Below are 16348 nucleotides of genomic sequence, written 5' to 3'. Positions count from 1 at the left end.
GTAGGATGCAGCTTTGGCAGCAAGGTGAGATAAAGAGAACATTTATTTGCTGCCCTTCATTTGTGCCAGCCCGAGAGCTTACGAGGCCACAGTCTAACCCAGGTCGTTAGTGTGATCCAAGTTAAAAATAACCCCGCTCCCACCCCTGTATCCTTCCAAGGTTGTTTGTTACCTGGAGGATTTAAGTGTACAGCTTTACCAAACTGCAGTGACAGCACAAGGCAGGGGAGTGCAGACGTGGGCATCCATGGGGATGGGGTGGCTTCAGCATGAGAACTGGCAGCTTGCAGCAAGTGCTGAGACAGCTGCTGCAAAAACTGGGAGAGAAGTGGTGGGGAAACTTGTGCTATTCCTAAAGATTTTATTTTTTAATAGAGAAACCTTTCGGGCTCCTTTCAATTCATAATAAAGAGGTGGTTGAAAAGGAGAGGGCAAATGAAGACAGTGAGGCTTGCATAGTTCCTTTAAAGTTGGAAGGTCACCTTTAAAAATGGATGAATGTAGCGTTTGGAGGGAGCTTGGAGGCAGCAGGCCTGGGGTTCAGCACTAGAACAGGAGGCTGAACAAAGATGAAAAGAAGAATCCAATAGGGATCTAGGAATAGCCACAGAGATGCCAAGGCTTGTGATAGGCTGCATGGAGGGTGTGTTTAAAGGCTGTTCTCTGCCCTCCCTCTCAGAGCTGCTGCTGTGCTTGGGGATGTAGAGGGAAGGACCAAATTCAGCGCTGCCCAGAGACAGTGGGGCTGTGGAGCGCATGGGTTGGGTCATGTGTATGCTGAAATGTGGAATCAAACAAAGGCATGGCCTGCCCGTTCTGCATTCAGGGATGCTGTGTAACCCTGAGATGCCCTGCTTCCATTTGTGCTGAGTTTTTACCTCTCCTGAGGCTCCTCAGGGAGTGAGAAAAGGGGACTCACAGCAGGAGCCCTGGTAGTGCTGGTTGGACATAGAGTGTTTGGTCTTGTATGAAGTTATATGACTGTATTTCCCTACCTATATCCCACCTCAGGCTAGAGGCCGACATACTGCCAAATACCTGACTGTCCTTAATGAACTGCCTGAGAAAGAATGTTTCTCAGAAAGAACGAGGTACCTTTGTAATCAGCAGTCATTAAGACTTGCTATGGCAGAGGCTATAGTATGGTAGCCATTCTCAGAAAGAGAAACAGAGGCACAGGATGTTGCCATCTCCAAGCTCATGCCTGGAGGAACACATGGGAGTGCATGGCCAGGTAGGAACAAGAACCCAGGGAGGCATGGGGACTGTGAACAGGGAAGCCTGTGACCCTGGCACTGGTATCTGATGCATCTGCTGTGGTCAGAAGCTCTCTGTGACAGAGATGGAGTAACATTTCTTATGAGTTCATCTCAGCACTGAACTCATTTCATATTTAAGCACTTCTTGCCTGGCTTTCCCACTGAGCCAAGGTGCAGGGCCATCAGACACATGCTGTCTCTTGCTTATTAAGTGCTTTAACAAGCCCAGCTAATTACAGTGTACTCAAGGATTTTCTAGCTTGTGAAAGCAGTCCCTGTTTGTTTGTGTCAGCATTGTAGTACATTAATATACCAATTAAACCACCATGTACATGTGTGCTCACACAGCTTAACATATAGGAAGGCATGTAACTGTCTTTCATATCAACTGGAGCTCTTCTGGCTGCTCCAGCTCTGTAGGGACGTTTGTGGTTTTACACTCAACCTTGTTTCCTACAGGACATGCATTCCCTACATAGGAACACAGTTCAAACCCCCAGCAGCGTGCTGTTTTACAAGGCTCTGGTGCACGCAGGCACTCTCTGTCTTTATGGTTTTGCTGTTGCAGGAGAGTTCCTCGGTGCAGATGACACAGGTGATTTGTGCATGGAAGTGTTTCTTCTCTCCCTCCTTTCCTATGGGCTCAGCAGTGGGAGCAGCTCTGTGCCGTGTTTGCATTTGTTTCCAAAGGGCCCAGCACATTCAGGATACTATGTGGGTAATAAGTGATAATCAGTGCATGGGGCACCAGGTGTGAGTCAGTGCTGGGATGGGTCTGGAGCAGGCAGTGAGGGGCAGAGGGAAAAGCCTCCTGCAGCATAACTCTACTGCAGTGGAAAGAAGGCAGTCGTAGGGGGAGGAGAAGAAGAAAAAGCAGATTAAAAGAAATTGAGCAGCTGTAATAAATACACTTGAAATTGAAGAGCATCTTGGATGCGGTGTTTATATTCCCTGCAGAGCTGAAGTGCTGAGGAGGGTCTGCAGAAAGGGCAGCCGTATGAAACCACTGGCCTTTCAGTGAGCGGGTGCACAGGGAATGCAAAATGAGTTGAGAAAGCTGGCCGAGCTTTAATATGGGTCTTTAAGGTCCAGTTGGGAAGGCTGCTCTAAACATTCAGTCTAGTAAAAAAGAAAAGAAGTAAAAGAAGGGATGAAAAGAATGAGATTCATGGGGCGGTTATGGAAGAGATAGGGAGATTGTCATGGGGCACTGCTGAAATATCACAGGGACAACAGAAGGGAGGAAGAAGAAAGTGGGGAGAAAACAAAGGGATGGAAAGCAAAAGGCATATGGGATGCTGAGGGCATATGTCAGACAGTGAGGTATTTTTGCACGCAAGTATCCGTGAGATACAATGAAATTAGTGTCACAGCAAGGATGGACTTGGAGAACATTGAGCTGATACAGAGGGTATGGACGAGAGGAGCGAGTGCTTATCTCAGGAGTGATGTATGGAGAACTTAGACCAGCCACCAAGAACAAAAGCCAGCTTATCTCAGTGATAAGATGAGAAAAGGATTGTTAAATGTTTTTCATCTGCTGAAGTTGCAATCAACTTTATAGAGGATGAAGAGGAAGCTCTCCCCATATCAGTGGCCAACTGCTGAAGGACACCAGACAAGGTGAGCATCCCCTACAGATGGTGAGCACATCCTGTCATATCTACACATGTGAGCATGCACACAACTCACTGAGCTCTTCTTTGGCATTTTAATTTGCCTGTCTAAAATGGACCTGATTGATGAGGGTTGGAAGGTGGTGGGCATTATGGGGACAAGATATGATCCAACGAGTTTAATATCTGCTCTGGGAAGTTCTTGGAAATCTTAAACCTGAAGGGATGCTGTGGGACAACAGCTGAGAAAACAGCCCTTTGTCAAGGCCAAATCTGTGTGGCTTGAAGTACTGGGAGATCACACTGACCTGATCTGCTGGGGTTCCCCAAGGATCCAACTGCCACTCTATATATATATCTATGTGGGAAATTCAGCAGTTATAATTCACTGAGATTTTCAGCGAGTATTTGACAAGGACTGGCACCACAGATTAATGACTGAGGGCAGAAACGTTGGTGTGGCATTTAAAATAAGTCTGCGAAGAAATCTTGTCCAAAGAGCGTAAGACAGAAAGGAGCTATTGTTATTGCCGGAAGCGTTTCCAATTGGAAAGAGGTTGAAAGTGATGTATCCTGGAGGTCAGTCTGGATCATTTGTGTTATTTGTAATGCCTGCTAATGGCCTGCAAGGAGGAGACAGTCACCTCTACTGCAACACCATGGATGGGGAGTCCATCAAAGTCTGTCAGCACCAAGCACGGCCAAGGTCCTGCATATGCCCAGTGATCTCCTCTCTGGGATGTGCTTAAGAGGGGAATCTCAAGAGAGAGTAGGGGACCCTTCTGCAGTGCCGTGAGCAGCACAGGGAATACTCCCACAGCAAAGGAGATGGTGCATGGGGAGGCTGCAACAACAGAGACACCATTTTGCATACAAAGAAAGGATAAATGAAGCAAGCTGGACTGCACAAGAATCTTTTCATTTCTGGAAGGAGTTAAGAGAAGGAAGATGTCATTTTGAACAGCTCAGTAATTCTTTTTACCTTTGCTTTTTAAAATTTCACCTTCTCTCTCTGCAATTCCAATTTCTACTCTGGGAGACCTTATGACAGAGACTGGACGTGAGCCCTGTTTGCAGGCTGTGTAGATGCAAGTGAAGTTATGAACTTTGAGTGCTCATCTGCTCTCAGATACCAGTGTGTGTGGGTTTGCCCATCACTTGAACAATCTCTGCCCTGAGAAAAGGTTAAGGGCTTGATTTAAACTCGATTGATAAAGAAAAGGCGTCAGGATGACCTGTAAAATACAAGCTGGATCACTGTCCAAGCTCAGATTGCAATAATGAAACAGGATTTGCAGGTAGCCTGGTGGAGTAAATGAATGGAAACGGGCCTCTGATTTTTCCACATTACCATCCCAATATCTGCTGGTGGCCTTCCAATTAAGGCAATACAGGAAAGCAACATAAATACTCTTGTTCAAGCCATTTTCCGATTGAACAACACCTGTCCAAGGCGAGTAAGGAGAAAAAAACCAGATGGATTACAGAGATCATTCCATTATTCCCCGCTCTGTGCCCTGCAACACCACCCACATATATCCACCCACAGATCACTATTACCAGCCTTGGGGGGGTGCAGCAAAGATCCCTTTCATGGCTTCGTTTCCTCAGCTAACTGCAAAATGTTATTTCCCTTTCCCTCCTTACACAGCAATCTTGCTTATTTTGCTCCTTTCCATTTGCAGTATGTTCTTACTATAAAACTTCAATAGAGAGGTTTTAAGCTGTTAAGCCATATATGATACATACATGAATGTATGTGTGTGTGTATGCTTTTGTAGCTGAAGATCCTTGTAGGTTCCTTCCCCATATGTCTTGAATACCAACTTAGCATTCATCCGATCCTCACACATAGTTCAGTTAAAGCTGAACATGCACCTTTTCACCGTCTGCAATTAATCATGTCTTCTGAGGCTACCAGCACTGCAGAATATTTTCTTGATTCTCACCACGGTCCATAAGAAGAATTAACAGGTTCTTTTCCTCCTGGTACACACACTGATGTTTTGGCACAGGAGAAAACTCGACGAATTTCTTTTCCCTTCTGCACACAGTGCAACTTTTAATGTTCCTCTGTGAAAATTTACCCCAACCGTCTGGCTCATAATGGCATGAGACATCGCTGAAGAATGGCAGACAGAAAATGGATGAATTTATGGTGTTTTATTACCCTGTTTTCTCCCTGTGTTGGGAACATCAGAGACAATAAACCACTTCAGAATCTCTTTTGTAATTATAATAAAGGCAGCACATGGGGAGATACAATAAAATCAGGGAACGAAGAGCAGTGTCCTAGTAAGAGCATGTGGTTTCTTAAGTAGTCCTGAAGAGGACAGGGGATTTTCTCTTTGCATGAAACATTACAGAAGCACCAGCCCAACATTCATCAAGTCCTACCTGTGACTAACTCAAAAGCCAGCAAAAGGAGGAGAAGCCCAGCACCTCACAGACTTGGACATCTGAATGAGGACCAGCTGCTGTCCCTATCAGATTAGCTAATTCTTTTGGAGCCCAGCAGGCAGAGATGTCTCACATTACTCCTCCTTCAGGGATTTCCTTCTGCAGGAGGAGTTGGCAATATGAAAAAAGGGATGGCGTTGTGCAAACAGGACGAGTAGTGAGAGAACCAAGGAAACGACAGGCAGAAACAAAGACAAAGCAAGGTCTGTTTGAGGTGTTAGGAAAACATGAGTCCGAGGGAACACCTCATCAAGCCGTAGACAGAAGTGCACCTCCTGTGTCAGTCCTAGGAGAAAGGGAGTTGGAGGAGGCAAGGAGGAAAGGAAAGGAAGGAGAGAGATGGAAATTGGGCAAATTGGAGAGAGGCTTTTAATGAAGTCATAACTTGAGCCTGAGCTCTGTCTTTCAGCACTTCATGTTTTCACTCCGTATGGCATTGCTTCTGGAATTTTCTTGTTCCATGAGTTTGGCTGCATTAGGCACTTGTTAATGACCACCAGAGGACATCTTAGGTGGGAGAAGGACTGGGCATGGGGCAGTCAAAGATGGAAGGATCCAGAGTTTCCAGGAGTGAAAGCAAAAGAGAGAACAAAACGAGCAGAAAATGCTAGGTTTTATCCAAACTGGTCCTTTTCCTTTGTGATTATGATGAGATCAGAAGGATTTCCAGCCTACCTGGAGCTGCTCTAGTTTGAAAACACAAAAAACGAGGCCCTTTCCCCAGAATGCATTCAGTACGTCTGAAACTGTTGTGTGAAGGACTTCTTAGCATTTGTGGTAGGGGCAGGTTAAGGTTGGAAGCTGATGATGGAAGATGGTGGCAGCAGAATCAGATGAAGTAGAACCAGTGGCTAGAACCTCAAACTGTGGATTAGTCCAGAAAGTGGACAGCACTGAAACAGCATTATACAAACTAATTTCATCCTCAAAATTGCAAGGAAAATCTTAACATTAAACCCCAAGCCCAGTGATGCAGTATCTGCCTGCATCCACATGCAGACTGCAGTGTGGCTGAATGACTGATGGGATTGGGATGGCACCAGCAGGATTTGGCTGGTGAAAAGAGCAATGGGTTGAGCTTGGGACATCCAGTACTCAGATTCACGCTGCAGGGGTATCAGCAGGTCCCACTGCTTGTTTACTAGAGGTGGGGCTCTCTATCACACCAGCTGGGAATTGCTGTCTCATCAAAGCTGTCAATAAGAGGAGGGAGGTTTTGGTGCTGCTCCCAGATTAAGGAGCGGGTAGAATATCCTTTGGGGAGAAAGGCTCATCTGAGTCCAGCAGCTCTTCTCTGGCTTTGAAACAGTTCAGCATTATTTGCATGCAGCTGTGGAAGAGATGCCTGTGCCAGGTTCTGGAGCTTCCCCATTCCTCTGCAGTGGGGATCTGACTTGGGAAATGCAAACCTTGGTACCAGGCAGTAGTGATCACCTGGTCTTTGCTGGAGCAACATGGGCAGAGCTGTGGTGGTGAATCTGCACGCTGGGGAAGCCAATAACCAAGAGGCTCAGAGAGCTCGGGGGCAGAAGGTAAGCCTCTGTGTTCCTGGTGGGAGACAGTCTTAGGGCTGCTAAGAGCTGGTCCCTTCCAGCTTTATTGTGATTATCCATCTCAGCAATAGGATGCTGCTAAGTGTCTGATTACTGCGTTGTTAAAGCCTTAAGCCTGAAATCTGACTACTGCATGGGCTCTCGAGGGGCAGCCACTCCTCCTCCACCCCTCCACCAGTAATCCCTCCCTTCCCTTGGAAAAATAATATAAAAAGAAAGGCAAGCGATATCTGTCTGCAGCAGCGCTTTCCAATCAAGTGAAAAGTAGCTGGAAAATCAAATCATCTGGTAAGTTCCTGCAAAACACAACTCTATCTCTTTAAAATCTCCCTTTCTGAAGGGCTGAGCTGAACAGCAATAGCTGCTGATGTAAAACAAACCATTATTCCTCCTATCTCCTCTCCAAGCCCCCTCCCTGCAGACGCATGAGTCTGAGGGAGGCAGATGCTCTCTGAAGACTATTTTCCTCCGTTAAATAAATTCACTTTCAAATAATGTGTAATTAAATGTGTGGTATTGAATTAATGTTTTATTCTGAGTGCTCTGGCAGCAGGGGACCGAGGGGCCTGGCTGGTGGAAAGAAAACACGTTTGCCAGAACTACTCACTTCCCTTCTCTCAACCTCTTTTCCTCCCACCCTGCCAGGAATCCCCATCCCTTCTTTAGAGAGCTGCTGGAATGAGCCACTGAGTCAATGAGACGATGCTTTGTGCAAACTTGCACTTGTGGTTGTCATGGGGCTCCTGGGTGTTTACCCAGTGCAAAGACCTCAGCAGCCCACTCTCATCATTCTACCTTTCTTTCGCTCCTCAGAAGAGCCCAGTTGTATATTTAACCCTCTTATTCAGAAGGCAGAGCCCAAGTGTGCCCTCAGAATGTGGAGTTGGTGCTGAATGTCTCGGGAGATGGGCTGGTGAAGCTGGAGAGGCAGCTTTGCAGCTGCATTATGAGCCAGAAATTACTTGAGAGGAGGCAGGTGATGATGGAAGCATTGCTCTTGTTTTTAAGCCTTTCATCTAGAACATTAAGATTTTAGTCCTGGTGTTATGTGTTTTAATGGGAGCTGAGGAGGAATGTGGGTAGGCACAAGGGGTGTCTGTCCTCACCCGAGGACATCTCAACATCTTCCCAGGTTATTTGTGTATCTGCAGGGCTCTGCAAACTGTTGTGTATCCCAGCTGAGATTGCTCTGCATCCAGTAGCTGTGGGACGATGTATCTCATTCTTGTAAAAGTAATTACCAGATGTTTTGTACTCTGACTTATGGGACTGAAATAGATGACAGAAGCTTGAAATGGTTTATTGTTTTCATAGGAGTGTTGGATAGTTGAAACTGTGACATGTTTTTCCTTTAAAAAGTGTTTGTTTGTAGGCCAATACCAAATACATTTAAGTATCACTAATGTTTTTCAGGTTCTTTTCTTAAATGGAGAAAATGGAAGTTTGCTCTTGCTTGGGTTTAAATGTGGTAGGTGTGTCGCACCAGCCCATGTTGCCTGTTGCCTAACCAAGGTGATGGTTTTTAATGCAGTATGGGATCTGGGCATGCACCCGGTGTTCTCTTGGTTGAAGTTCTGGTTGATTGTTGCCTTTCTCTCAGCTCACCCCCCACAAACATCTCTCAGTGTTCACATTTAACTCAGAGCACATTGCACATGCTATGGCTGTTGCTGCTGCTGCGTGGCTGATGCCAGAGCTGAGGATGCAGCAGCTCTGGTTACTGCAGCTCAGCAGGTGCTAATCCAGTCACTCTGTGCTGCTAATCAAAGCACTCTGTGCAGCTGGGGGGGCTGGTTGGCTGAATAGCAGCTCTCCAGTAAGTGAAGGCTGGCTGGAGTTAGATGATGAGGGAGAAGCAGCCCTTTGGCTCAGTGCTTCCTCTCCATATGGTATTGCAACAGCAAAGGAGCTGATGATGTTCTGATTGCAAGAGGTACGCTTGGTGGATGAAAGGTATTTTGAAAGGATCAGAGGTCCAGGCTGCAGGTCCCATTAGAGCTGTCATCCTGAATTAGATTGAAATACAACCTCAGAAGTGCAGAAAACAATCCGAGTAAGGTGGTCTTGCAGGGTCTGCAAAGCAGTGGGAGGGAAGGACCCTGCTGTTCCCAAGTTTGGGTGCCCAGGTGGCTCCCTGGAGATCCTGGAGATTCAGATTTGGCTTTCATCAAGCCCTATGGCTTTGGGGTCATTTTGAAAGGACTCTCAGTACTGCTTGGTGTTTATAGTCAAAACTATTCTGAATCTGAGTCCTTAAAATGGTGTCTTGACAGAGGAGCTTGGCAAAGAACCAGTGTCTGGGCACAGAGCCGAGCTGCCATAAGCGTGTACCTGGGCCTTTTCACAAAGGTTGCTCATGTCAGAGCTGGGAGAAAAGCCACCAGAAGTGGAAGGCTACCTGCTCAGAGCCTGTGTGGAGTTAAGAAACAGCCTGTTTATTTATCTATTTTTTTATAATGTTCTGGGGCTGATTCTCTCTTTGTTTACATCTACTTCAGAGCAGTCCGCAATTGAAATCGATATCCTCCATTGACTTTGATGGATTTGCAGCAGGCCAATAGGGAGACTCAGACTCTGTGCATCTAGCCTATGCATTATCTTCACTCACTACAAGACAGGTCTGTAAGAGAATGACTTATCAGCCCTCCAGTGCAAAGCTTTTTGATCTCGCCCTACCTGATCCTGCACTCTTTGCTCTGATCAGGTACATTGGGTAACTCAAGATGCTCGGTTGACATCCAGATCACAATTGACTGCCTGACAAGGAAGGCGCTCTGTTGGGTAGTTACATGCCTTAATGACACAATTTCCAGCACAAACTGTGAGCTGGGTTTATTTGCTTTTAATTGTCATGGAGCTATGCGGGATTTATCTAAAAGAATTATTTTAGCAGTGAGTCAGGGAAGAAGTGAATGAATCACATTGACTAACTGAGAACTTCGCTACCTTTTTTTGTGCACAACTTATGTACAGAGAAAAAGAAGAGACAATTCTTTGGCATAAATTAGTTGTTACAGCAAATGACTCAGCCACTGCTGAAAAAAAATGTCATTGTTATCATTTACACCGTGTTGTTGATGCAAATGAGGCTTTAGAAGCTTGTGAAATTGAAGCCATTACCACAGAGAGCCATAGATCACTCTCCAATCAGGATAACCTGTAAACACACCTGAAAGAAGTCTGTTGTAAGAGAGGGATTGAGCAGGAAGATAGGTGAGAAATAGCAAGAAGAAATGGCATGAAGTGACAAAGCTAAGGGAGGGAGGAGGAAAATAGCCCTATGTAAAGGGGGTGAAACCAACAGAAAATTGAGGTTGGCCATTACTAGGCTATAAGAGAAAGCTACTGATGACAGAGGGTAGCAAACGTAAAAGGAAAAGTTTCCATAGGTTTCTTCTCTTTCCCCAGGAAGCTGCATGTTATTTGTGAATTGAGAGTCCAAGGAAAAGAAATCCACTGGAAATACAGCACCTAGTTAGGCTGCTGCTTGGGAGTTGGAAAGGAGGAGGTGTGAAGAATTAATTTCAGATCTAGTTCCAGTTGGAACACATCATCCGACTGAAGTTGTTTTGCATTTTGCTGCAACATAGGTACTGTCACTGTTCATGGTTTACTCTGTTTGGAGTTTGATTTGTCCATTTACCTCCCACTGTAGTCATCTGTGTTGGAACACTGCATCATGCGCAGCCAGGTTTCAGGAGTATTATCAAACTGTGGTTTTAAGGATGCTGGCTGTGATGGGAATCTCAAACACGGAATTTGCAGCATCGTTGAACCCTTCTCTTCCTTTTCTGACCCCTAGGACTGAATGGGAAATGAGACAATAATTGGTATATTAGATTCATGAAATAGGCCCATGCAAGTTGCTGAATTGTTCTTGTGTGATTGAAATGCAGTTGCTATTGGAAAAAAACATTGTTTTCGCTGCATGCTTTCTGTTACTGGTTCTGTAAGCTCTACCAGAGATTTCTGAGTTGAAAGGGAGTCTTTCTGCCTTGACTTTGCCACAGGTAAGAGAGAATCTGCAATCTGAGTGTAAAAGATCAGTGAAGAGTCACTGAATCAGTCATGTAGGCAAGAAAGTTCTGGCTTTTTCAGTCCCCTTCCCAGGGGCTAGTGCAGAAACAGCATATCAGGATGTGGTAGGTTGATGCATGAGAAATGTGGAATTCATTTTGCTCCCTCTTTCTCTTCCTTTACATCCCTGGTTGCGCTGGGTCTGCAAGGTTAGCAAGCTGGAATATGTTTGTGTCAAGAACAGAAGCAGATGCAAGTAAGGGACACATGGGAACAAATACAGGGAGGAAGAAGTTGCCGTTTTTAGACAGCCACTTTTCTGACTGAATGCACTTGAAACACAGATCAAGCCATCCATTCTGCAGAAGGTTCAGTGGAGGTTAGGTAAGATCCCATTGCAGATCCAAGGCCCCAACCATTCTGCCTTGAGTCTTCTGTAGAAAAGGAAGGATTTCTGCTTTGGAAACAATTTGTAAAAGGAAGTGCAGCCTCTCCTATTTGCCCTGTCACTAACAGCCTTACATGGCAACACGATGAAACTGATGCTGTGGGGCATTCCCAACCAGCTGCAGGTCAGCTGTTGTCTGGTGTGCTTCATGAGTTATGCAGAATAACAGAGAAGGTGAGGGTTGAAATGTGGTCTCCATGTGTTTGCCTTGATGGACAAGGGAGAAGGTGTAGGATCTGCCTGGCAACGCTTCTCTGTCGGACAGTGATACAGTAATCCTCAAACAAGGACTGCAATATGTTTCATTTTAAGCCAGAATTACTTCAGTGTTGTGCATTCCCATCCTTCCTGTAGATACAGCACAGCCTTGAATGAGTTCCCATCATGTTGTCAAGTCTGGTTATTTTCCTGTCGGGTCTTGCAGGGTTCCTGCATAGATTCTTCTTTTGAACTGTCTGGTTGGCTTGTTTTTATAAGTTAATGGTACAAGGGGAGAGGAAAATAAGAGAGTGGTGCTTACAGGAAGACAGTTTGCCTACACCTTGTCAGCAGGGCTGACCACAAGGCAGCTGAGATGGATTAGCACACCAGTGCCTGCCTAAAACAAATAAACACCAGCTGTTTATCAGACAGGGCTCTGCTTCCTCCAGGAGGAGGTAAACAGATTTATGCAGATGAACCTCCCAGGTGCCCTTGCAGCACAGCATCTTTCATGGCTATTCGGCCTTCCTTATGAGTTATGACCAGGACAGACAAGCAGAGAATAGATGCAAGGTTAGAGCAATAACAGCCATTTGTACGGCGCCGGGACGCTTTGTCAGTGTTTTGTGTTTTAAAGCTCACGTTTAATAATGATGCAAGATTAATCACGGCGCTGATTTCACTGCGAATGGGAGAATTTGATGTAAACTTCAGTATTTTAAGCCTATAGCATGTGAAAAGGCAATTTGTTATAACTCACTTATTATTCCATTTATGCCTGAAAAACTATGAAGCAAAATTTATGGCCTTTCAAGTTAGAGAGGAATTGTGATCAGCAAAAGTGCTATCCTGACTGTCCATTAAGATTGTCCAGTTACTGTCTAACTGCTTAGCTTCATGAGCCTATTATATGTATGTTTTTCATAGCCCATCCAAGTTTACTTTTAATCCAGCAGTGCTACGTGGATCTGCTATCTCATAAAGGTTACTCCTCCTTTGGTTCATCTCCTTCTGCCATAATATCTCCTTAAATTCTTCCTATGCCTTTTCCCTGAAGCTTCACAGGTGACCCGAACAACTTGCTGTGAAATCTGGGTTTTGAAGACAGATGGGATATTATTTTAATAACGTAGACATAATTACACAGTCTGGACGCTGGCTCTCAGAAACGTCTCATCATTTATTAAGACGTTGTTGAGAAGCAAAATTGGGAGCTGAAAATTTGGGGCGAGACCTCGGGGAGTTTTGGGAAGTGAGGTCTATTTCAGTTCTCACGATGTTACCAATTATGAGAAGTGTTAATAATTCCAAATACTATCACTGATTATTCTGAGGTGGTTCTTTAATCTCACATTAAATAGGTCAGTTGTATTGCAGTGCTACATTTCCATTGGGATTGTGGGTTTTTTAAGTATACGTGGATTCTTCTTAATACAGGATTATGTGACCATTGCTGATCGGGAGACAAAGAATGCAACAGGTTGTTTGTCAGTACAGCAAATCCTGGATACTACTGTGATCAGTGCTATAGAAATGTTTGCCAAGAGAAAGAAGCAAGACTGCTTTTTGTCTATTAAGTAAACAGTAGCATTTGAACTCTTCTCAGATTAGAACTTTCCTCACAGAAGTGCATTGCTTAATGTTTCAACATGTAGTATTTCAGATTTTTCAAGGTATTCCTTAAACACTCAGCTAAACCAGATGGAGAAGGCAAAGTCCACATGTGATGTGTTCTCACTCATTGTCATTGTAGACTCAAAGCCAAAGTCATTTTGGATGTGCCTTCCATTCTGTTCCTTGATGTTGCTAATATTATTAATATTGGTTATTAACAGTTTTCAGTCTATTGAATGATTAATGAAAAGGTCAATGAGATTCCTCTATAGAAGCATCGTTCATTACAAGGCCCATTGCTTATGCAGTCTTGCTGCATTCATCTTCTCTAACAAGCAAAAGGGCCAAAGATTGCAGCTTCTTAAACCTGCTTGTGAGCTCCTAATGAGAAATCTTAATTGTATGAAAGCCATTATGATGTTACTCTTCCACTCCGCTGGCCTTTGGACGTGTTGAGTTACACCTGGGTTGTTGCGAGGTGTTGGAGTTCATGGCCCAGTACTGGTGTCTACTGAATCAAGGGTGGCAGGAGCTGATGGAAGGCTGGGATTGCTCTTCGTGATGCTTCCCTGCCGCCAGTCTCAAACCTGCTATCAGTCACTCTTGCATCCATGTTGCCCCAAGGGAAATGCATCCGAGCTGATGTGTGCAGACTCATATTGCTCCTGTGGCACGTGGAAGAGATGGAAAAGATTCAAAGTTATGAATGCTCCAGGGTGGGACAGGGCCCTGTGTCCCATGTAATGCTCCTGACTGAGCAGACCTCTGATGTGTCAGCTTTGCTCCCCAAGTGCTGGGGAAGAGTGTACAGCTCTCACTGCCCTGCTGTGACCATCGAGCTGAAGCTGTGGGTGATCTGTTCTACAGCAGTTTCCAAGGCACAGGCATTTAGCTCCAGTGAATGGAAATACAGAGGGATAGCCAGCTGCCTCTAGCTGCCTTCATAGTTCATTTCAGGCATGGAAAAAAAAATGCCTCTTCATATTGCCAAAGCAGCTTTATGGGCCCTGTGATGCTAGAAAGATGCTTGGTGCTTTGGCAGGAAGTAACTGTGCCCTGGCATCATCCCAGAAATGAGCATGGAGACCCTCAACCTTTCCCTGCAATCAGCAGCATTTAATCAAGACTCTGTGCTTGTGGAGATCTCACTGGTCACTTGTTTACCCTTGTAGGTGACTAATACCTTGGTACATCTAGCCCTTATGAATGACCCTGTTTAGGTGATGTGTGAACAGCTGGTGCGAACCAATCTGTATGGGCTTCTGTATTTCCATAAAATTAATAGCTGTGGCTCTTCTGAGTGTTCCTGAAGCCTCAGTTGCTATTGTTTGTCAGCCCTTGCCTAAATGTCAGTGGAAAGGATCATTGAAACTAATGGTTTGACTTCACCCCTTGTACCAGAGATTTGTCCTGGGGTGACCCTGGAGGGAATGGTTGAAGATGGATGTGGGTTAAAGTGTTGCTGCAGGGCACTGCTCAGTGCTCCCAGCCAGCTCCTGTTAGTGCCCTAAGGTGTGTGGGGTCATTGGTGCTCTTCCTCTTAGGAACTCTTTGACTTGCCAATGTTTAGCCTCAGAAATCTGCCTGAGTTTAGGTTTAAACTGATCCCCACTGAAATGCAAAATTCAACAGCTTCTGGAAACTCAACCTTCTAATCTCACCCAGCCTGGCATCAGAAGTATGTGACCTTTGCCTTCTCTCACAGGAGATTAATTATTTCCTGGATCTTTCCAGAAAGATTCAGGTCTTCATGGCTGATTTTGCCCTAAAGGTTCTTCTCCCTGAGGTCTCGCCTGCTTCAAGTTGTAGTGAAAACGTGATAAACCTCAAGTACTTTCCTCACAGATGTTTTGCATAAGCCTAACTCCGTCCCAGAGATGGCTGCATTCCGTGGGTGGGTAAAAAGATCCCTGTAGATACTTTTGCAAAGCAATTTCAGCTTGCTAGAAAATTGAATTAATTGTTTTCCATTCCCTGATTTAACCCTGATTCATTCTTCCCTCAACCCTCTCCCTCCCCTCCCTCCAACAGATGTCCAGCATATTAAGAGGAGAGACATCGTTTTGAAGAGGGAGCTGGGAGAAGGTGCCTTTGGGAAGGTGTTCTTGGCCGAGTGTTACAACCTCAGCCCCACCAATGACAAAATGCTGGTGGCAGTGAAGGTAAATCCCAAGGGCGAGTGGCAGAGAGTAAAGCAGGGGTTGCGTGGGAAAGGGAGGCAGGGGAGGGCTGGGGGCTATGGGAGGAGATTTATCTGATGCCGGAGATTGTGGTAAATCCACTTAGTCACACAGAGTTCCAGCCTTTTTGCTTCAAGGTCGTCTGCTCTCACCAATGCCAAAGCTTCTCTTCCTGCCGATGCGGCCAGGAGACGTGGAGGAGGAGCAGGGCTGGAAGGGCTCAGATCTGCTCAGCTGTAAGAGTGGTGGGGAGGCTGCCTTCCCTCTGTGAGGGACTGGGACCTTCTCTTAGGGGATTTTATCTTGCTGAAGATGAAACAAAAAGAGGCCTCAGCAAAAAATAAGCACTTAAAAGCAAAGCACGGCCAACCAGTTTGCTGGGAGCAGTTTGCTGGGACAGCTTTGCTGTAAGATGAAAGAAGTAAGGCAGCAAGAATTGCAAGATTGCACTTTTCACCTCTGGGACTGGTTTAAGTCAAGGTAGCACAGCTACCCACATCATTAATTGCCTAGTTATGTGGCTGGCACCTGCCCATTCGTGTCAGCCATCCCTTATGCGATCCCATCTCTCAGGTCTCTACTGATCTTCATTTGCATGTAGGCAGAAACAGCATCCAAACTTGTTTCCGATAATTGCTACTATGAGCTTACATCTCCAGAGTGCCTTTCATCCCGACAGATCATACGGATCCAGAACTGGAGCGGAGCCTTGAAATCAGGCTTTTTGCCAGCTCCACGGGGGGATGGGGGGGGCATTCTTCTAATTTGGGCCATGTTTTATGTTGTAGATTTAAAAAAGAAAAGGAAAGGAAAAAAGGAAAAGGGGGCGTTGCATGTTGAGCTGAGCTTTGGCTGCTTTTCTGGAAGAATTCATGCTCCCAACAGAGGGTGAAAGTCACTCCTGTGGTCACTGCAGCTCTGAGCAGCAGCAGGGAGTGCTGCTTAGGATGTGGGGTCTTTCCCCTGTCCTTCTAGGGGGCTCTCCCCCAGGGGTAGGACT

General features: G+C 45.5%; 1 protein-coding gene across 4 annotated transcripts in view; it reads left to right on the top strand.

Annotated features, from left to right (window-relative positions):
* The window catches only part of NTRK3 (neurotrophic receptor tyrosine kinase 3), a 177070-nt gene that overhangs the window by 122776 nt on the left and 37946 nt on the right, over positions 1–16348 (top strand). For all 4 annotated transcript variants that reach the window (XM_015873066.3, XM_015873065.3, XM_085515384.1 and 1 more), the window contains exon 13: positions 15200–15330. In XM_015873066.3, the coding sequence (XP_015728552.2) occupies positions 15200–15330 (131 nt within the window). The remainder of the gene's footprint in view (positions 1–15199; positions 15331–16348) is intronic.

Source organism: Coturnix japonica, chromosome 14 (assembly GCF_054131305.1).
Source record: "Coturnix japonica strain WE chromosome 14, WE-NBRP24, whole genome shotgun sequence".
Lineage (NCBI taxonomy): Eukaryota > Metazoa > Chordata > Aves > Galliformes > Phasianidae > Coturnix > Coturnix japonica.
Note: the sequence above shows the minus strand (reverse complement) of the source record. Positions and strands in the feature narration are given on the sequence as shown.